Consider the following 22,586-nt stretch of genomic DNA (forward strand, 5'->3'; position numbering starts at 1 on the left):
CGGTATAACTACGTTCGTTCGACTGTATTCTGTTTTGATGCACTCCTGCGGGCCGATACTGCCGACACAAAAAAGCGCGCAGGAGCGCGCGTCACCCCAATCTTTCTTTTTCTGTCACACGAACGCAGGAGAGTTCACGCACACGCAAACGCAGCACGGCGAGCGTTTGTTAAATCTTTCAAGTCTAATCGAAATTGTAGCGGATCACGGTGGACTCTGAATGGTATTCGAAGCCCCTCATTTGAGGCAAATGACATTCGGTTCGAATGACATTCTTACGCCAGTGTAGCAGGGGTGCAAGACGCGTAGTATCGCTCGCGTCTACATCATCCAGCGAGACAGCATAGCACGCGTGGGTCGACACGCCTGTTCCTGGCCGTCAAAGCACGAGACCATCGCAATGCAGCGAAACGTGCAAAGCGACCCGCTGCAGCAAAACGACTTCCATCAACGAACTCTTGGAGAACGCGAAAGACAGTCAGCGTCCGGGGAGCGGAGTAGGCGAGCTGCACCTGCTGCAGCGAGGAACCGTGCACCACCTAAGTCGCAAGTCTGCAAAGAGGCGACGAGCACAACGACGCATCCAGCAAGACATCTGGGCGACCAGGAGCTATGAGAGCAAGAAGAAGCGGAAAGGCGGCTGCGGAGTCAGTGAGGAGAAACAGCTGAACTCAGTTGCATCTTGCCGCAACACTAAACACAGCGACATCACTCAGCGGTAAAACCAGCAACAATAAATACTCTCGTGTTAATCGACCAGATTTAGGGGAAATCCCCAAGGTGGAGTAAGTTTCTGCGAATGAAAGTTTTACATCCACCCGGACCAAGACGAATTTTTCTTCAACTGCAAAGTTTATTTGAAAGCTTTATAGCCTCCCTTTGTAGCCGTATGGCTGCATTGAGGTGGATGTCAAACTTTCCTTCGCAATAAATGCTCTCGCATTTACACATAGCAAAAATGGCGTAGGTGCACCCGCGGTTTTTATTCAATTTTTCTTGCCAAAAATATAACAGTTATGCATAATTCGCATTTCACGCGTTCACATTTTCCGGTCGACGGTAAGTTCGCGGAAAATGGCTACGCATTGCAGGTACTCTGAACAGACCCCAATTTCGTTCACTGTCGCAAACACCACTGCTCACCGACTCACAAAAGAAGGTCTTTATACTTCGGATGATGTGGCCACTCTTATGCTCCATACAAAGCATCGATGTCGCGCTGGTAGAAGTTCTGCAGTGGCTTCCTTCTGATTTTGAACGTGGCCGTCACAAGACCCGAGTCAGGGTTCCACTGCTCCGCGCAAAGCTTCACCTTGCGCGGCACTTCGGTCTTGTGAAGCCCGTTGGCGGCCGCATGTGACATTATGGACTCAGCTACGGTATGTGTCAGTTGGGGGTCATCGCAAAGCTCTTGCAGGGTGGCAGACTCCTTCTTTCCGAGGTCTCGAGCCAGGCGTTGAAGATGCTGCAAATTCGGCGCGACAAGAGCTACGAGGTACGTGCGGAGTGAATCGCCGTATGTGAAGACGTTATCCACGAGCGGACATGTCTTGAGGATGGACTCGACGTGCCCCAGTGAGATGTACTCGCCGTACTGCAGCTTGATCAGGTCCTTCTTGCGGTCGATGATCTTCAGCGTGCCGTCGGGGAAGATCTCGCCGATGTCGCCCGTGTAGAACCAGCGCACGCCGCCCTCTTCACGGTAGCACTCCTTCGTCAGTTCTTCATTCTTGAAGTACCCCTTGGAGATACTTACGCCACCGACGACGATCTCTCCGCGGGGGTTGGGCTTGTCCGAAGTTCGGTAGCTTCCTTCGGGCCAGTCGATGAGACGAATGTAAGTGCCAGGAAGAGGGGAACCCACGCGCCCTTCGCTCTTGTCTTCGACGTCCATGATGGTGCCCGCACCGCTCGTTTCGGTCAGGCCGTATCCTTCGACGATCTTGCAGCCGAGGCAGGCTTGCACGAAACGCCGCGTCTGGCTCGACAGCGGCGCAGACCCACACGCCATGAGCTTCAACTTCCCGCCGAGAAGTCGGTTCACGCGGTTGAAGATGAGTACGTCCAGGAGGGGCGTACCGAAGCCGAGGTCGAGCCAGAAGTTCTTGTAGTTGACGGCGTAGTTGAACAGTGCCCTGAAGAAAGGTCCCTTGGAGGCTGCGGCTTCCGAAACACCCTGTCGTATGCGATCGACTATCAGCGGTACGCAAGCGACCAGGGTTGGCTTGAGAAGCGTTATATCACCCGGACAGCCCTTTGCCAATGCGGTTGACTTGTCCGTGAGGCTCAAAGGGGACGAGTAGCCGATCCGGGCACCTGCGCCGAGGATGAGGGTCTCTGCCGCCAGTTCGAGCATGTGAGCTAGCGGCAGGTAGGCGATGTAGGTGTCCTCGCATGTGCGGACGCCGAAGCGCTCGAATACTGTCCCGAAGCCGTTGATGGCCGCTATGAGGTTCCTGTGCGTACACATGACGCCCTTGGGCTTTCCCAACGAGCCGCTGGTGAACATGACGATCGCCACGTCATCTGGCGTAGGTGCGGTCACTTGTGACTCGTGGTCGCGGCCGCGTTCTTCCAGCTTAGAAAATGGAATGACCTGCGCGAAAAAAATGGGTGAACTTTAGGGCAACACGCATATCTGAATGCTCGTGGCAGATTTAATTGCTATGAGAAAGGTGTGAACAAATGAATAATTAAATGAGCAAATAAATGAATGAATGAAGTCAAAAGTGTACCAACTAGACAAGAAAACCTTTGCGAGAATAATGAAATTTTATTTTAGGAATAACGTAAATTGGGCCACGTTTAAGAAAGGGTTCAGAAAAGCAAAAAAAAAGAAACACCAATAATAAAAATGACAACGTTTACAGGCGTAATATATTGATTTCCCATTAAAAAGTCCCATCAGTTACCTGAACACACAATGGGCACTTGTGGGGCTTTCAAGGTTTTATCTGTGACCTTAGGTAGCCTCTTCACCTGCTTTGATCTATATGCGGTGACATGTGATCGACGATGATTTGACTGTTACGGACGCACTTAACGCAGAAATGTACGTTACATCACCATTTGTACAACAGGACGTCACTGGATGTGCTTTAAAACAAAGTTTAAAGGGGCCATGGGGACACAACACAAGTTTGCTTCATTAAAAAAACTGCTTTGCCCCAATAAAAATGATGCCGATCTTATCGCGAACTTCGAACAAAAAATGGAGATACTGAAGAAACCATGCGAAGCAGTGGTGACTCCCTGGCAACTTTCTGGCAACTTTTTTGTGACGTCACACAATCTTGTTTGTGCGACTGGCGGCCACCGGCCTGAGCCATCGCTAAGATACATGACTGGACGATTGTATTGGAGACTCTAACTTCGTTTGATCGTATAACTTGAATGCTAACGTGTAGTTAATACACTAAAAATTGCGTTATTAGTTCTGGCCCGTATGACGTCACCCCTGCCCATGATACGTCACTGGAGCGCGAAATTTGAAAGTTCTTCAGTGCTCCTTGCGTTTTCTCGGGTAAAAAAAACGGCTTTCGAGACTGGAATGGAGCTGAGTGAGGTACGAAAGCCCACTTCTTTCAAATTAAACAAAGTTGTATTTTTTCTCCATAGCTCCTTTAAGCTTTAATATAGAAACCGCGTGCAGTTGCGCCGGTACGAAAGAAGGCGGGGCGTGCTACCTGCATCTTGCTGCTCAGGTATGAACAAAGGCCACATTTTTCGAATAGCTGATAATCGGCTTTCAAACGCAAATGGCCTGAGGACAGCTCACGCCATCGTCATATTTTCTTGCCTGCGGGTATCTGCTCGTGCGGGAACACTTTCTCACGCACGTGAAAAGCGCAGTGCCACATATAGGTTGTATTCACTGGCAAGGCACGCATGCAGGCAACCATGTGAGTGCCCCATCACTGGTTACGTCGGGCTCCGCGGTATGGCGGTACTTGTCTATGGTAAACACATGATGCGTGTTGGACGTTCCGAACTATACCCCACCGAACGCAGAGTCATGCCTCGACTCCATTGTGAGTGCGATTAATAGCCTCTCTGTTGACACCACCGTTGAGAATCGAGTTGAAACGGAGCAGGCGACGCACGCCGGTGTTTTTTTTTTCTGTGGCGTGCGGCCGCAGTGGCAGAAGCCACGCCATGTCGGTGGCGCTTCGGCCATGTCCGTGGTCGTTTCCAGTGTTTCCAAGCGAAAAAATTGACAGTTACACTTTTCAGTGAATACCATCGATACTGTGCGTGAGACCATAGGACAAAAATCAGGTTTCTGTTGTAAAGCACATTAGAAATAGAGTGCGGTTGGGTCAGGTTAGGTTGTCACGAAAGCATTCGGTGTAATGCGTTACTGGGGAGACATCTTTCAGAGGCAATCAGCAGTCTGAAAATATGAAGCCACTGGGCCATTTATTAAATATATGCATATGACCCAGCGCATCCTGTCACGCGCTACACAGGCAGCGGACGGTTTTCTGGAAGCTCCCTAAGACTGCTAGGCCTAAAAATATAACTGCTCCATATCGGCCCGTTCCACAGCGCCACATGTGTGAAAGACCCACACCGAAGCCCAAAACACTTGCGCACCGTGATAGGAATGTTCGACTTACCGGCCAGGCAGTTCGTTTAGACTTCTGTGCAGAGGGACTGCTCCTTCGCAAAGAAGTAAATTGCGCATTACAGCAAAGCGTTCTACCTCTACCAGCCAACGGCTATTTCGCGGCGTGCGGGACAACAAACTCCAAACGCGGCAGAGTCTCCGGCGGGGGACGGGGGGGGGGGGGACGGGGGGGGGGAGGGTTTTACTGACGGAGCACACTGTAGATGGAGCGGCGAATGGTTACCGCGTGTTCCCCGCGCGCAGCTGATTGCTCACACCGACGAGCGAGTCGGCGGTACGGCTTTGTCGTCTGCTTTAGCGACGGTTGTTTTGGGCCTGTTTTCGCAGCTTCGCGTCCATTGCACGTTTCCTTCACACAGCTTTATTAACTAGTTCGACAAGCCCTCTAGGGTAACCCACCCCACGCAATTCAGTGGTCGTACCGCAAACATACGTTAAGGATTGGTTTGCAGGGCGGGAAAACAAAATGTAGAGACCACATACAGGCATCGACCGCCAGAGAAATGCCACCTTTAGCGCACTGCTTGCCACGAATGGGACTCCGTTTTCTAAATCGGTGAATACCAATTAGTTTGTATTTTAAGAGGCATTAGAAAAAGCGGAAGGAGCAACTGGCCCTGATAAATAGCGATTATAAAACTTCCCTCAGCTTTCTCGCAATTCTCGAACTTACTAAACTAACCAGTTTAAATCGGTATAGATGGGAATCACTAAGCTCACATGCTGAATTGTTTCAGAGTCTACACTTGTGTCGCACGGTGGTGTAGCCCGAAGCTAGAACGTCAGGATGGCTAGGTTAAGCTGTCTCACCCTTCGAAACACGCTCTTCTGCGTTTTCTTTTTGCCGACGCACTGCCGGGCTGCGGCGGCGGCGTCCGCCGCTCTTGCCCGGCCGTGGCCGATGCTGCACCGTTCGGAACGCCGCCCCCGCGAATTCCAAGTAGCGGCTAGCAGAATCTCTCGTTTCACTCTTTGTAGAGCCACGTGTGTGAATTCAGGTGACGTCGTATGGGCAATTGTTCTGGGTGTCGTTTAAAGCTTTTCTTTCCAACCACCTTCACAGCGTTAATTGAGTCAATTTTTCTCTCTTTTTTTTTCTTCAGAGTTTCTTCTTTACGCAGGCGCAGTCCATAATAAAATAGCTAAAGTACTCCTTTATAACTTCACAGTGAGAGACATGAGTTTAGGGAGCTCTAAGGACCTCCAAAGAAAGATAAATTAGCTTAAATATTATTTAAACGCACCTTCCGATACACTGGAACGCATAGCGTCGTTCGAGTATGTGCGGCTATACGAACGTTGCTGAAGCGAAGAGTATTTGAGTTGATTGATTGATTGATTGATTCTGGGGTTTTACACGCCGACGCTTCACAGGCGATGAGGCGCGCCGTAGTGGAGGGGTCCGGATTAATTTTGACCACCTGTGGATCTTTAACGTGCGGCGAAATCTCGCATACACGGGCGTTTTTGCTTTTCGCCTCCATCAGCAAAGCGGCTGCTACGGTCGGGAATTGAACCCGTGACCTCGGGCTCAGCAGCAGAACGCCTTAGCCACTGAGCCACTGCGACAGGTGAAGAGTATTTAACGGAGTTATCGTAATTTCGTTAAACATGCGGCGAACTGGCTCACGACGCCCGCTGACGCTTTACCCCATCAGCGAAGACGGCAGCGCGCTTTTTTTAGAGTTATCGCACCGTTCATTGCGCCTAAAGAACTTCGCACACATTCTGCTGCATGTTCCACGGCGTACAGACAGACTTTTACGATTTCGGGCAGCATTGTTTCAGGCGTATAAAAAACAACAAACAATTGCTGTTGTTCTGAGCCCTCAAAACTAATTTCTGCGGTCATAGGTATGCTTCACTTCAAGGCCGTGAGGGAGGGAAGAAGCTTTAGGTGAATGTATTATTGCAGTGCACGCTTTATCTAAGTTTCTTGTTCCCGCATATTTACTCGTGCGCGCCTTAATTTCATTATACTTGCCAAAGTGTATAACGGGTACTTTCACCTGAAATTGTTGACGACTGTGTTGATCATAATTCTTTCAGGTGCGGAGTACCTTAGGACTGCACAATGTCCGTCCGCGTCCATGCGCATAGCATTTACAATCGCAAAAAATCGCACATGCGCTGGCAGAATTCGAGCGTGTGTCTGGTAGACCAGACAGAGTTAGTGTCGGTCGTCTTACCCATTGGGCTACCACCGCTAGTTTGAACCCGACAGTCAAACGGCTTACTCCTTGCCTGTAACGGTGCGGAGTACCTTAGGACCTCCCAACGTCCGTCGGCGTCCATCCGTGCGCACACCACCATTAAGCGAAAATCAAGCGAAATTCGATTTGAGCCGTGAGTTGCAGTTTCTATTAGGCAATAATCAAGGCGCAACTCACGGCTCAAATCAAATGACGGTCGGGGAGCAAATCGGATGTCAATCGGGGATCGCAACTTGGATGTCATTTCGAGTCCCCGTACTCCGCACCCTCGACATCATCCACGGAGTGGAGATGCTGCCATTTTTTGTTTGTTTTCGAGCGTACAGTTGTTCGTGCAGTACCCACCGCGTTGACTCACTGGCAGTGGCGTTGTCCTGCTGATACCAAGGACGCTGGTGCGACCTGCCGCGGTGGCTGCTTTTCAGTTGTCGAGATTTCTTTGCGCGTTCGAAATCCCTTGGGGGCCATAAATTAATCCGGGGGAGCCCACTACTACGGCGCGCCTCTTAGCCCTGTCGTAGTTTGGGCGCGTTAAAGCCCCACAGTTTGATCTCGGAGTAGCCAGGCTAACACTGCGTCATCGAAGTCACCTGACTGTACCATTAGCTACTTTTGTGCAACTTGTAGGACCCTTCAAGACTACGCAAGCCATGTCGCATTTCAAGTGATTTTGGCGATGTCTTAGGCTAGAAGTGTAATCTTTGTATAGATTGATCTATCCAGTGGATTTAATACGAGCATAGTGTAACAATAAGGTCGACCTTTTCTACGCCGAGAAAAACGCCAGTAGCGTAGATTACAAGAAGCAGAACAGGGGGCTCTTTCGACCACGGTTGCTGCTGGTGTCGTTGTACTATGTCGATAATTACGGAACACGCCCACTGTGACAGCCTACGAGGCTCGGTTGGCACCAAGGAGGTTAAAAAAAATTGCAATTTTTTTTTAAACTCCTTGGTTAGCACACAGATTGCGCTTCACTTTTTAAGGCGAAAACGTCATGAGCAGGACCGATGGTATTCTGTCAAAAAACTAATGCATTTCCCCATAGACCGGTTGATCAACCGAAAAGCTTTGGTAAGATTGCTGGACACACGGCACGTGCGTGACACCGGGCGCACAGTTTGTCAAAGCGGTTACTTCAAAACTGCAAAAAAGGAACGGTTCTAGCTTTCTAGTTGCCCGCAGTATTGATGAGAAAGTAACTGGAACAAAAGCCCTTTTGCGTTTTATGAAGGAAACAGGCTTATCCGAAAGACTATAGTGCCCGCAAAAGGACTAAAGTGTGTGCGTGGCCCCGCTCCTATCCCCTCTTTTTTCCCCTGCCCTGTCTTTCAATTCCTGCACACCCCTTCCCCAGTGTCCAGTAGCAATCCGGGCTCTAAGCCTGGATAACCTCTCGGCCTTTCCGTTTGCTTTTTTCTCTCTCTCTCTCTCTTTCTCTCTAGATATACAATACACGCATCGTTCATGAAGAAAGAGTGCAGTGGAGAGCGACGAAAGGGCAACATATCGCAGTCGGAGACGCACCCCCGGTCCCGACATCTCAACTGCAGTTGTCCGTGTTTTTAAAGACGATAGTCTTTCTTGGGCTACTTAAACCCAGAAATTTTGGTCTGTCTGTCTGTCCGTCTGTCTGTCTGTCACTCGATTCAGCCACCCGGCCAAACTAGAACAACGTCGGCGCAATAGTCCTTTATAGTCACAGCTAAATCTAGCCGTCTAAGTCCGGTGTAATGTTCATACCTGTCAACATTGTTGAAGAAGAACAAGACATTACGCAAACATAAGACAGCAAATTAATACAGAAGTGATGTTTGCAGTGTTCCTTTATAAAAAAATCATATATGCTTGACTCTGGCCAAATTAAATACTTCATCAACTCCAGAAAAAAAAAATTCACTTTGCCGATCAACCGGCCACAGTTACGAAAGGTTCCACTAGATAGGTTCCACGTTCTGCTTGCAATGCACGTGGAGTAGGGAAACGCGGTTCTCTAAACGTTGAAATAGGGCGCCGCGATTTACGCGCGTTTTCGCCATACGGCAGCGTTAACGAGACACCCTGTTTGGAGCAGTGGAACGCGGGAAATTTGAAATGATTTAGGCGAACCTTTAGCGTCTTTACCTTGGGACTAGCGCGACGAAAGAGGAACAATGTTAGAGGTGAGCGGGAGAGCCAAGGGAGGCATTTACTTGTCAAAAGTCAATAAAGACTATCGGCTTTTGACGACATTTGTAACGAAACAACCAGATACGCGCCCAATTTTTTCCACAGCCGCTGCCGGGTGGACGCACCGGTGTCTTCGGCCGCGCGTTCCGCGGTTCGTATTTCAGTTGTCCATGACTGTGCAGTCATCGCAAAATAACCTCATCGGGCTAAAAAAGCCCACCAAACGCAAGCACGCGATAAGCGTCTCTGCGTCAAAGCCTGAGTAAATCAGAAACCTATGTCTCCGCAGGGTCGCCGACCGAACGCTCATACTAGCGGAGCCCGCTTCGCGTAACCACGACCACAGAACCTCTTTGTCATGCAGGGTCACGGATGGAGCCCCACGCGAACGTGATTACGCAAACGTAAGCACCACAGTTTCGGTCCATGTACAGTTGTCACGCATCGAATGGTGGAGCGAACCTTCTGAGGTAAAATGTTGGGTTGCAAGAGGAAACGGAGGTTGCGCTGAATGCCTTCATGGGAAGCTAGAGGTGTTAAGTATTGTTTTATCCTTGAATTAGATGTATCCACGGCCCTGAACAGAATTTTGCACGCACTTGCCTTATGGAAGGGAAAAGGTTTGGGCGTGTTGGTTCGTAGTCACGCAGAAAACAAGCGCTATTTAAAAAACACAGGACGAGGCCTGGACGGGACAAGCGCTAAACTAGTGGGTGCCGTGAGTCCTTATGGACCCGCAGAGGTGGCTCACTTACGAAGGAGTTGCGCTGCTGAACACGGGGTCGCGGGTTCGATTCCCGGCCGCGGCGGCCGCTTTTCTGATGAAAGCGAAAAGCAAAAACGCCCGTGTGTACGAGATTTCGGCGCACGTTAAAGATCCCCTGGTAGTCGAAATTAATCTTGAGCCATCCACTACGGCGCGCCTCATCGCCTGCGTTGCGTCGGCGCGTTAAACCCTACAATCAATCAATCAATCAATCAATCAATCAATCAATCAATCAATCAATCAATCAATCAATCAATCAATCAATCAATCAATCAATCAATCAATCAATCAATCAATCAATCAATCAATCACTTGCCTTATGGAACCCTCATGGCTTTCTGAAATAAGAAATGTGGCTTTGGGTTTACTCACCTCTGGTTTTTGCTTAGGCAGTGCCAGCGGTTTGGAGTCCTTAGCCTCCATGTAGACAATGTGCGTCAGGGAAGGCATCTTCTCCGCGACGCTCAGAACTCGGGGCAGCAGCTCTGAAGACGTCACCAAGTGCGTCACTTCCGTTTCGTTCACGGCACTCACTATGGCGTCGTTGCTAAGAGTGGCGTACATAGTCACCAGCGGAATGTTAGTCCGGAAGCAGGCTTGAGCCGTGAGGAACCACTCGGCCCGCGTCTCGGCCAGGATGGCCAGGTAGTTACCGGGCTTCGCGTCTATGGACAGGAGACCTTGAACAATGAGGTCAACCTTGCGGTCGACCTCCTCGTACGTCATCCACTCGTATTCACCCAGGACGACCTTCTGGAACACTTTGCCATTCGGTTGCGGCTCCTCAGTGCGCCCCAAAACAGGCCTGGTTCCGAGTGCGGGTTGGTCAGGGTACAACTGAATAGACCTACGGGCAATTTGGTCCAATGTTTGAATGCCTTTGAGGCTCTCTGGCGGCGAAAGTGGCGGACGCTTGTAAGGCGATGATGGGTCGCCTTCGATGGCTGGTTTGGCAAAGCAAACCTTCTTCCATTTCCAGTTGACCCATGGCCTCTGGACGACAACGTAGACGGGGAGGGTTATGACGTCGTAAGCGGTCACCAGCACTTTGAGAACACCGAGTACGACTTCGACTCCCAGCGACATGGTTCTGCTGTGGAGTCAGGCGACCAGCTACCCGCTTCCAGCACAATCACGTAATTCGTTCACAACTACTGCGTGGGGCGGTCTTGACGACTGCCTCCTGTTGGGATCAACCCGCTCGAGACGGGAAATCGGCTTTTTGTAGGAGCTGCGCGTTTGCCCAGTGCGAAGTTTGCGTTCGAACTGGCCGAACAGCTTTTCTCAAAGAGCCAAACGGTGCATTACGAGTGCTTCCTGCTTCCTTCGCATAAATGATCGCGTGTTCCTTCAAGCGAAGGGGCGGGAAATCGTTGATGGAGGAAAACTTCAGAGCAGGCTAATCGTGCTGGCACTTGAAGTAACTTCTTATCCCCATATTGAGGAACACCTGGCGTCGCTCAGAGGCTAACGTGTAGCCTCGCCCAAGGCAAATGTGCTGATGACGCTTTGTTTACTCCGGCGTGCCACCCAGTGCGTATACTCCGGCTTCTACTTCATGGTCAGCGTCTTGCTCTTGCTCTGGGGTCCTCCTTTCTGGAATAGACAGATTAAGCAAAAAAGGGCATTGTTAGAATGCGCAGAAGCTCGTAGTTCACAAGAAAGACTAACAGCTTAACAACAATGGTAGTGTTGAAATGGATGACGTAGTCTGCGCAAAAAAAAATAATAATGAAAAGAATTAGACTGTATTTTTAGCTCAAGAACCTCAAATATGGAAAGTTGATGATTGATTGATTGATTGATGGATTGTGGGGTTTAACGCATCGAAACTCCACAGGTTACGAGGCGTGCTGCAGTGGAGGGCTCCGGATTAATTTTGACCACCTGGGGTTCGGTAACGTGCGCCGAAATCTCGAACACACGAGCGTTTCCGCTTTTCGCCTCCACGAGAAAAGTAGCCGCCGTGGCCGGGAATCGAACCCGCGACATCGTGCTCAGCAGTACAACTGAATATAAAACGATTGTTGCACATATAATTCACTAAAAATATTCTACTCGTATATCTCACTTGGCTTATCAATGGTTCAAACCTGAATGGGAAACACGCAGCGTCTCTTCTATGTCTTCCCTGCAATTACATTTACCTGGAGACCTACGCGGGGAAGGAAAAAGAAAATAGCAGCACTTTGCTTTGCTACGACCGATGTTGCCGCCAATTGACGGAAGCTTATGCTATACTGCAGCGACCGCTGACTGAAGGCAAAGAAAGAAATGTTTCTGTAATTGGAGGGAACATTCTGTTTCGCCTCTCTCTCCTCCTGCTAGTAAAGCAGTTGTTATCACGCTCATCGCTTCTGGCGTTGGTAGTGACAAGCAGGATAAAAGAAGTACCATAAGAGCTAACATAATAGGTACCATACCCGACCTCTGGGGGGGGGGGGGGAGGGGGGCGGGGGCGTAAGTTGGTCAATTACCGGCCCAGGACGAGCCCTAGGACGCGGGTTTGATCCCGGCGGTGGAGGCCATATCTTTTGTGGAGGCAATAAACGAAAACGCCTGTGTGTCGATATTTCGGCGCGCGTCTAAGATTACCAGGCGGTAAAAATTAATCCAGAGTCCTGCATTATACAGAGTGTCTTGGGTCCCAGGTTTAGTTTGGCTTTAAGCCACCAATATTTTCAATGCTTCGATCGCTACGAAAATCCCAGATGAATGTGGAGGTTCGTTTGAATCGCCCAAGGCAGCTTTCGGGCTCACCGCATTAGTTTCCGGTAATAATTCCTCAAAATATTTTCAGCGTTCTACAAGGTGTAACCGTATGGTTATGGCAGAAGGTGAGATAGAGCACGATTCCATCTTACACCGCTGTGAAATCTCGCTTGCGGAGCGATATCAGGTTTAAAGGAAAGCTTCACCAGATTTCAGCGAGTCGGAAGCCATAAGGCCCAGCTTTATGGGAAGCAGCATTTGAAGACGATTTCCGCGAAAACATTTTAGAGCATTCTAGTCATTTCCAGCAGGCCTACTTGGAAGCAACCAATGATTAGCGTATCCGTTTCCACCCCCGCAGTGGCCCCCCAGAGGCTATGGCGTTGTCCTCTGAGGATGCGGGTTTGACCCCTGCGGCAACAGCCATTTTTAAAGCTAAAGCTTTCTTTGCGGGACCGATGGCGTCCTGTAGGAAAACTATTCATTTCTATTCTATTCACTATTCAATACTAAACTATTCACTATTCAATGCTATTCATTTCCCCATAGACCGGTTGGTCAACCAAAGAGCTCTGATAAGATCTCTGGACACAAGGCGCGTTCGTGAAACAGGGCTTCCGTTTTGTCAAATAGGTTTAAATTAATTGAAAGTCGCGGAAAAGAGACGCTTCTACATAAGACAATACGAACATCGATCATAAAGAACGAGTACAATAGTATACCTTTATCGCATAAACCACGTGTCGGGAAGCCTTTGGGCCGATCGTAGATGCGTTTATCTTAGCGAGCAAAAAATCGTCGCATGGATTCGTTCTCCGTTTGCGATTTTGGTCTTCGAAGTTCGACAATCGATTGGGCGCACTTTCAACGAAGGTTGGAGGCATTTTGAGCGAAGGTTTTGACGCACGTTTGACGCAGTTTTGATCTTAGAACGCTTTCGCCCTTCTCTCGACTTTCGTTAAGAAGGGCTGGTAAAGTTCTTTCTATCACTGTTTGTCGAGATTTCGGTGCGGGTTTAACGATCCTTATGCGGGCTAAATTAATCCGGAGCCCTCGCCACTGCGACTCCCCTCATATATCTCAAAACGAGCTTCGGCGCGGGCAGGGCCTTTTTGAGCGTCGTGGTTGCGCGTATACAAACGACTCCCCGGCACCGACGCCACAATTGGCGCAACTGTTCAGCGTTTCCGGCCTCGACCCACAAGGGCGCGTGGCACAGCCAAACTGGCCGGCGGGAAGCGTGGAGCGTGCGGCCTTCATTAGGTGGCGACTCGCTGACACGTACGCTATGCCGCGTAAGCGTTTTGTTTTGGCATGCATGCCCGCTCGCGCGGGCGTCGCGTACGCCGATGCGCCTGGGGCGGCGTGCTTTCGACCATAACAGCTTACGAAAACGCCCGACGCGGCCACGACGAGGGCCGATAATGGACGGTTAAGGAAGTCGCGGCCCAGTTATTTTGAATGTTGAAGGCGTTGCTTGGCTATTAGGAAATGAGGTGTGGGGTCTACGTTGGCGTCTCCGCCATGCCAATTGAATCGTAGTTCTGACTCGTGTAGGAAAAGATAAGTTCGCTCGCTGTACCAAAGAATTAGCAAAAATTCAGAGAATTACCTACTAATGCGCAGCACTCTTTACGTCGCTTGTATTAGTTGTGGGGTTCTTATCGCCAGATTGAATAACTTATAGGCAATTATAATGTTTATCGCAAATTATGCATATTTATAGAAGTGCAGGGCGTTGATGGATTGATTATGAGGTTTTAAAACGCCGACGGTACACAGACGGTGAGGAGCACCGCAGTGGAGGCATCCGGATAAATTTTTACCGCCTGGAAATCTTTAACGAATTGCAGGGCGTCACACAGCTGGTCCGTTTTTACTATTTTTATTCGTATTTCGGTTTGTTTATTTGGGGCTTGTTTGTTTCTGTTTTTGCTTTGTGAGGTCGGAATATCAGATACATATTTTGATTGCGTAAGTTAATTCTTGCGATTTTTTTCTAATTTGGTATTTTTCGGTTTGTTACAATTTCCTTCGACTAGGCATCTCGGTTTATCATATCATGGCGATTGAATGTGTTAAGTACGCTAATTATGTATTCGTTGAGCAAATGGAGGGCGTTCCAAGCGGTTGCACCGTTATCATAATTTTTCATTGGTATTTAGGTTTATTCTTTCGGAGATTTTTTACTCTTGTCCTCGTTTTTCGAGGGCGGCCACATTTTTGTATTGAGTTAACTCGTTTCTGTAATTTTTTATTTTTTCATTTACCATTTTTTTGCTTTCATTAAAATTTTCTTCCCCCAATATTGCAAAGTTCCGCTATTACAACGGATACGTGTACTACTCCTTCAATTACGCAGTTTTGCCCAAATTCAGAGCTTTGCATAACTAGGGCTGTGGTCGTATTCAGCAAAGAATGCTATTCATTGAAAAGAATTAAGCAACACGCGGTAACACGACAGAAAACTTCATCGGAAACGTGCAATGCGCCAGTCACCATATCGTATACTTACGGCCTTTTAAACTAGAACGACTGCTGCGGTGCTGAGATAAATAGGCTACCGGGTGTGCCGACTAGGCAGGAGAAAAGGGCAGCTGATCGCGTGAGTAGTATAGCGGTCCATGTAGGTCCATGTATTTAATTCCGGCCACGTTCCAGTTACTAACAAAAGCCCACCCGAATTAGTGCTGTGTGTATGTACGTCTGACCAAGTTTAAAGTGTATATTAACGAAAACGAAGGAAGCGCGCACAAACGCGCAAGACGTGAAGGTAGCTGTGCTGTACGCAACCCTCACGACCATCACGAAGGTTCAAGTCCACGATTGCAGCCGATTTGCTTCTTCTTCGCTGGCGCAATTCTTTACTTCATCACTGTTGCTACAAGTGTGAGCTTCTTTCATTTTTTGGAAGCGGCAATCGTTGGACATCACCTTGGAGGGACGTACGCTGTGACGTATCTTTATCGTTGCGAGCAAGTTTTGCCATGACTGCGGTTGGCAAATTTTTTCTACGTGGAGTTTTTTTTTCGTTTTGACCAATCTTGGCCAATCTACCTTATTGGGTATGCTTGGCTTGACGAACGTGCGCAGGGGACGCTGGGCGGTCGTCTCGAGGCACGCACATACGAGCGCTATGGGCATTTTCTTGGTTTTGTTAACTGACGGGTGGTCGCCGTGAGACCCGCGCTCACGTGCGCGCACCGGGCAATTTCTTTGTATTTTTATCTGCGGACGCGAAAAATTACGATTTGCTAAACAGTTTCGCTGTTAAAAAATAAGTCCGTATGAATTTTCCGGGCCTTTTTTAGAGCTATCTTTGGCCGCAAGAATCAGATGCGAGCACTTTACATACTTGAAAGATGTTACTCACGCTATAAAGACTTTTCAATCAATCAATCAATCAATCAATCAATCAATCAATCAATCAATCAATCAATCAATCAATCAATCAATCAATCAATCAATCAATCAATCATGTGTATTTACGTGCCCAGGAACAGCCAAAGGCCTGAGTGCTGGCGCACAGATAGTTCGATAAAAAACAAAACACAAGAAAGATATTGCAAGAAACAAACAAGCGACAAGACACACAAATGGAAGTAGTGAAAATTACATAAATAAAACACGGGCGGAGCCTGCAGGTACAGGTAAAAAAAAAAGAATGTTGACTTTATAATATTAACCTACATTTTGGAATAAATGCACTTTCAAGGATGCGCACTCCAATTTGCAAGTCTAGATATAACGGTTTGGGCTGCGCGATGACTCCTCAATATTGCATCTTGTACACTGAACGTCGCAATTCGTAATATTCACATAAATTGTATAATTCCGTTTTAGAGATTTCTATGAGTTGCCGTAATCCCACAAAATCAATACAATAACTTAATGGGCCTGACATGATATTGAAAGGATGTGCAAACACGGTTAACTCTTATATTTCGTTACGGATGAAATTGCCAAAAATGCTAAGGTTTTTTAGTCGTGCACGCAACAACCGAGTCGATGACATCGCGGGTTTAAGGTTGTTGAGGGATTTGTGAAAAGACTCTCAAGCCAGGTAACATTCACTTAACTCCATTGCTGGTCAAATTTGTAAAAGTGCGGAGCTTCGTTTATTAGCGTTCCAATCTCTAATATTTACACGGAGAACAAACGCACCTTCAAGGGCGTCTGCTGGATATTGAAGAATTCATGAAAACACGTTTGACCGCTTTAATCTCATCAGCACTAGAGCGTGTACAAACACTCTAATTAATTTGTAAACATTTCTATAAGCAACTTCGAGATCCACAAAGAGATTGTTCTACGAAATATGATATATATTATAAAACACGTTTAACCAGACGCAATTAATTTAATTGTTATCGGCGAAACTTTTAAAACGCTTCCAATTTGTTTCTGGAAATTCGTAATTTATGCTCGCCCTTTAGATGCAGACACTTCTTTGATATTCTTATGTCCTTGGGACACATCTTGGGAGTCTGAGGAAGGCCTTTCAATCGGACGTTGTTCTTTAAACCTCGTTGCAAGTGAAATTTCGAAAACCCGCAATTACTTCCTTTCCTTAGGAGTTTATTCGAGCGATGTCTGGACGGCGCCCAAAAACCGATATACGCAAGATACCGGCGCATGTGCTGCACACCACGAACCAGTCTCTACTCTTCCTCGTTTCAATTCGCAAAGCGTTCCGGGCGTAGCAGTCGTAGCAGGCGCCTATGCTTCGCGCTGCCTAGGCTGCGAAAACAGATGCTTGGTAAGTTTCTGTACTGGCGCATATTTGCTTCCGGGTGCGACGTGGCCTTTAATCAGCATTCGATAAAAAGGCCGTCAGGAATGCGGCGTGTCGTGTTATCTGCGATAATCATCCTCAGATAGCACCAGACGGTGCGTTAAAGGGACCCCGCAAATTTTTTTTTCAACATTTTTTTAAATCTTAAATGCTTGCAGAACGGAGTCACCCAACACACCCAGTACTTAGATTCGGGGGTCGCAAGGTACCTCAGTCAAAAATTACTGCTCTATGCCCATCACATAACTTGGAAACTCGCTCAAAATATTTTTCTCTCTTTCCCGGTCTTGACGTTCTTCGGCGGCCCGAATTACGTCACTGAGGCCATGTAGCGGCTGTTGGCCGGTTTTCCTTCAGTTGCAGCAATGGACGCATTCGATAGCAACTTTAAAAATAAAGCCGCAAAAACAAAGCAGAAACGGAAGGCGTATCTGGTGCGACGAGCACACCACGCAGTGACGCTCCGTGCTGGCGATAACTATAGCTTTCGCAGTGCTTCCAGACGCGAAGGAAAGAGTGAAAGCGTTTATCGAAAGCGTTGCCGGGTCCCTTTAAAGGGCCATGAAGAAAAATACACATTTGTTCAGTGTGCAAGAACAGTGGCTTTGGTAACACTCAATAGCCTTTGATGTTTCAATACCTCTCTTAATTTATTCCGGTTAAGAAAACGTCTTTTGTGACTGGAATGAAGATAACTTTTTAAACCGGAATAAAGCAAGGGTGATATTGGAACACATGTAAATTTTGCGCTGCAGTAATCTATTACGGGTAGAAGTGACGCAATATCGGCCACCCCTAAAACGTAGTTATCCGCGTGTCAACTGCACGTTAGAATTCAAGTGATGCAATCAAACGGAACTAGCGACCCCACTGCAATCGCCCTTGCAGTCATGCTTCTTTCTGGGCGGTGGCTTCAATCGGCGGCTGGGAATCGCACAATTCCATGACGTCACAGAGAAATGGCCGGAAAGGGTTGGAGACGCCACTTTCCGGCCAATTTCCGCATGCTCCTCTTACTTTACAGCAGAACGAGAGAGAGGCTGCGAAACGAGTTGTGGTCGGAATCTAACAAATTACCGCAGGCTCACCCGCTAAGCTAAATGTATCTTCCGGTAAAGTGTCAATGCGCCAATTTTACCTCACAAGGATGTCAGCTTGCAGTTTCGCGAACGGTCGTAATTTTTTATTCCCAGCACGTTCAATTTGCGTCCGCCTTCCGACGGCACCACCGTCACCCACTGGCGCGCTTCAAAACATTCCTCCAAAGAGTTAGAAGGCGCTTACGGCCAGACAGCGCGTTTTCGCTACTTCCCGCTTCTTGTTTCGTCACCGCAGCGACTGCATTTTCTCTTGCAACATGCTGTGCTAACCAAACATCGCCTGCGTACTGCCCCCAAGCGTTCGTCGGCAACTTCAAAACCGGTAATCGAAGTTCCCCCTCACTCTGTGCCATAATTTACAGGTTCAAGAAGCCGGACTTCGTCTATTTATAAGTGGTTCAGCACGCACGTCACAGAGCTGAAACCGCTGAATACTGCAAAACCATGGAAATATGCGAAACGAAAAAAAAAATGCAATGAGTAAAATCAAAATATCCTGGTAATTCTGCACCGCTCCGCGCAAAACATCTTAAAAAAAGACTGCACCTTTAAAGCTAAATAAAATGACTAAACAAAACCCTGTAAGCGACCATCGTCTAAGCAGGTAGGGTGATGAGCAAAAAAAATGCATTGAAAACTCAGATACACCTCACATATTAACTGATCTATTGAAAATCGACACCCGCGATATACAGGAATTAAACTTTGAAAGAGGGACACCATCTGAAAGGTATATGTCAACTGGGTGGTTATAAATTGGTCTGAAAACGCGACAATTGTAAACAGCTTTTTCGAAAAATCACCCGGAGGTGAGGGCGATTCGGCAAGTATTAGTGACCCGATTATGTCAGGCAGGGAATCAGTAGCACAAAATTTAGCCTTAGCATTCTGCGACCAAAAGAACCGGCGAACGATCTGCTGAATGAAAATACAAGCAATCCAGAGGCTTCCTTCCATCACTGGAAGAAAAACGTTACCCTGGCTCATGGGCTAGTCGCGTGGACTCCTAACAAACACGGCGAACACCCGGTCAAAAACCCGCAATCAGAAACATCTGCTATGTAGCAACCACAAAAGAGACGAGTAACGATGGAACGCATGGTCTGTGGGAAAATGAGCTGCTGTCGAAAAAGGCGGGAATTCGTTTGGCGCGCAATAAATTCAAGACGTAGCAAGCAGGAATGGTTTGTGACCATTCCGGAACGAAAATAAGCGAGGAACAGGCTGGCGAACAAAAGCATCAACTACGCTCAAGTCTACACGCTATTCTTACGGAGGAGAACGTTTATCGCGCCTCGTTGGTTTACCACGCGAACTCAAAGCAATTGGGAAAGCCCAGCTAAACGTCTGCGCCAGAGGCGCATGCCGTTCAGCACCCGTAAAACACAAAGGAGGCTGTTAGTGAGAAACGTACTTCACGCACGCGCACGGGAGGAAATATCGGAAACTGCCCACAACGCCAACGATACGTGTGTTGACGGGGTGTCTGCAATGACTTCGTTACGCAGCTGTGAAACATTAAAAGTTTGAGTTAGTTTTTGTGCATCGTGTTGCGGAACAGCGCAGAACGACAACGGACAGACAAGTGGTGCGCAGGATGGGCGCTGTCCTGTCATGAGCTGCATGCATTGACGATGACCCCTTCACTACCTTTACTGTGAGCGGTAACATAGCAAAGTAGTCCTCTTTCTCCCCTGGTTCAGTACATGTAGCACACGTGGATTTTTTTTTTCGCTTTTTTTTATGCTTAAACGTAAGCCTCCTTCGAATTCGAGCTATGTGGTTTAACGCGTTGAAGCTACCGTTGAGCTACGAGGCGCGCCGTAGTGGAGGTCTCCGTATTCATTTTGACCACCTGGGGATCTCTAGCGGGCGCCGAAATCTCCGCACACGGGTGCTTTCGCTTTTCGCCTGCATGTGAAAAGCGGCTACCGCGGCTGGGACCGAACCCGTGTCATTGGTCTCAGCAGCACAACGCCTAAGCCCCTGAGTCACATCGTAAGCCACCCACCAAGGTTGCTCAGTGGCTAAGGCGTTGCGCTGCTGAGCACAGGGTCGCGGGTTCGATTCCTGGCCGCGGTATAGCCGCTTTTCACATGCAGGCGGAAAGCGAATGCGCCCGTTTGCCGAGATTTCGGCGCACGTTAGAGATCCCCAGGTGGTCAAAGTTAATCCGGAGACCTCACTACGGCGCGCCTCATCGCCTGCGTTGCGTCGGCGCGTCAAACCCTACAATCAATCAAATCAAACATAGTAAGCGGGCTCCTTGCGTTTTATGTCTTAAATATTTTAGTACACGTTCATTCCACGGAATAGAGCATTAGGCATCCTGTAGCCAAAAACATGTCTAAGAGTGGGCGATCCAAACATCATGAAACGGATGTTTATTTGACTGATTTGTATACCGTGCCTTCAATATTGCATGTTCCGCTCAGGCACGCCGCCACTAGAATAATGAAATCTGCTTTACTTGTTTCACATTGGTTTCGAAGTGTCAGGCTTCCGAATTCATCGATATAGTCATCAATTGCTCTAAGAGTCGTTCTGCGGGGTATGATGGCACGCATTCCTAGCCCCAAGTTTCATGAAACAGGCTTCGCTTATCCCAGATTCCTCCTGAAATTTCATGTTTGCAAATTCGTGCATGCAATCCTCAAACGCTCCCACAACCGTTTTGTGTGGGATATTACGTACAGATAGTTTACATCTAATATTACGAAGAAAATGTCACGGGGTTTCTTCGAAGAGTTTGGAAACCCAGTCAGGCCTTTCGCCGTGAAGGCGCTCTAAGAAGGAAGCCCATTAAAACTCATTGTGGAAAGACCTTAAACGTGTCAGACTGATCTGGCTCGCTTCATAGAGGCCCACCTTTAAACGCCTCCTATCAACGGCCTATTCATCGTCCTGTACGGCAGCTTGCAACAGGTGGCAGCCGGAAATAATTCGTAAGCATACAAAATTTCATTCAGCTTACCACATTAGTGGTGCCTCTAATGCGGGCGTTTGTAAAACGCGTTTCTGTCTCGCTGTTAGAAGCGACGTTTATTTATGGGCTGTTTCGTCATACAGGGAAAGCGGGGCGTAGGAGGTTTGCGACCTTGATTGCTCATGCTCGAAACCAAAAAGGCGCGATAATTGAAACGGAGCAGCTGGAAGATCGCTCAGATTGGGTGCGCTGCATGCCATTGAGCCTTCGCATGTTTTGAGAAGTACCCGGGGGAATCTCATTTGGTATCTTTTACAGCACTTGTAGTTTTGGTGTTCTACAGTATTAGGTAGGGGGGTTATTTTCGCGTGTCTATGTTTGTTCTGGGTTCGAAACAAACAAAGCAGTAGTGCGCTTGGGAGACACCCAGCTTAGTTGTTGTTAGCGGTTTGAAGCTTCTGCGAAAGCGGATAAATGGAGCGGCGACGAAGCTCGAGGGACTGAGGGAAGATGGGGGAAGAGGGCGAATTATTTTAGTTTGTTAAAGAAACATCGCACTGCTAGCGCAGACCCGTTACATTCTTGGACGCTCGACACCGAGGGAGTCTGTTTGGAGGTCGTGCCGCAGCATTATGTATCCGAGAAACGCTGCTCCAATCTAATCTAATCTAACCTTACCTCCACTCACCCCACCTCACATCACATCACCTCAGCTCACTTCACCTTATCTTACCTACTCCTACATCTACGCCTGCACCTACACCTACACTCAACATAAACCCAACTTAATCCCAACCTAACCTAAATAAATCTAAACCTAACCGAACTTCAACTATAACCTAACGCAACTGAAACCTATACTCACCTACCACAATTGGTGTTTTTTTTTCCAACTTGCTTTCATTTAAAAAGTACGTTATATATGCTGTCGACAGACCCACAAAGAAGCTCTACATTCTATACCAATGCAGCTCATTCGGACTAGCTCCACCGGTTAGAAACTTAATTACTTTATTTTGGCGGTTTGATTAATTAATCAAATTTGGAAAGCAGCCAGGTAAATGCTTGGTAATTATTTGGCTCTGAGAAATGCACGGCTTCATATTTATTTCTTTGTTCGAATTTATATAAAACGGGCTAAAAACGAAAACATCCTCCTGTCAAGGAGCGAGTTAAAGATCCACAGGTGGCCGAAATTATTCGGGTCCCTCAACTACGGCGCGCCTCATAGCCGAGGTGTGTAGCCTAGGTGCGTAAAATTCGCAAATTCTGAAT

General features: G+C 48.0%; 1 protein-coding gene across 4 annotated transcripts in view; it reads right to left on the minus strand.

The window, feature by feature from the left end:
* Window positions 1-963: 963 nt before the first annotated feature.
* The window catches only part of LOC144149626 (long-chain-fatty-acid--CoA ligase 4-like), a 54,901-nt gene continuing 33,278 nt past the window's right edge, over window positions 964-22,586 (minus strand). For 3 of the 4 annotated variants that reach the window (XM_077681276.1, XM_077681275.1, XM_077681277.1), the window contains exons 2-3: window positions 10,151-11,374; window positions 964-2,596 (exon numbers count right to left, since the gene is read on the minus strand). In XM_077681276.1, coding sequence (XP_077537402.1) covers window positions 1,190-2,596; window positions 10,151-10,864 — 2,121 coding nt within the window. In that variant the 5' untranslated portion in view covers window positions 10,865-11,374 and the 3' untranslated portion in view covers window positions 964-1,189. The remainder of the gene's footprint in view (window positions 2,597-10,150; window positions 11,375-22,586) is intronic. The other variant, XM_077681278.1, reaches the window with a different exon arrangement.

This window comes from Haemaphysalis longicornis, unplaced genomic scaffold (assembly GCF_048455015.1).
Source record: "Haemaphysalis longicornis isolate Haplotype H1 unplaced genomic scaffold, Haemaphysalis longicornis Haplotype H1 scaffold_8, whole genome shotgun sequence".
Lineage (NCBI taxonomy): Eukaryota > Metazoa > Arthropoda > Arachnida > Ixodida > Ixodidae > Haemaphysalis > Haemaphysalis longicornis.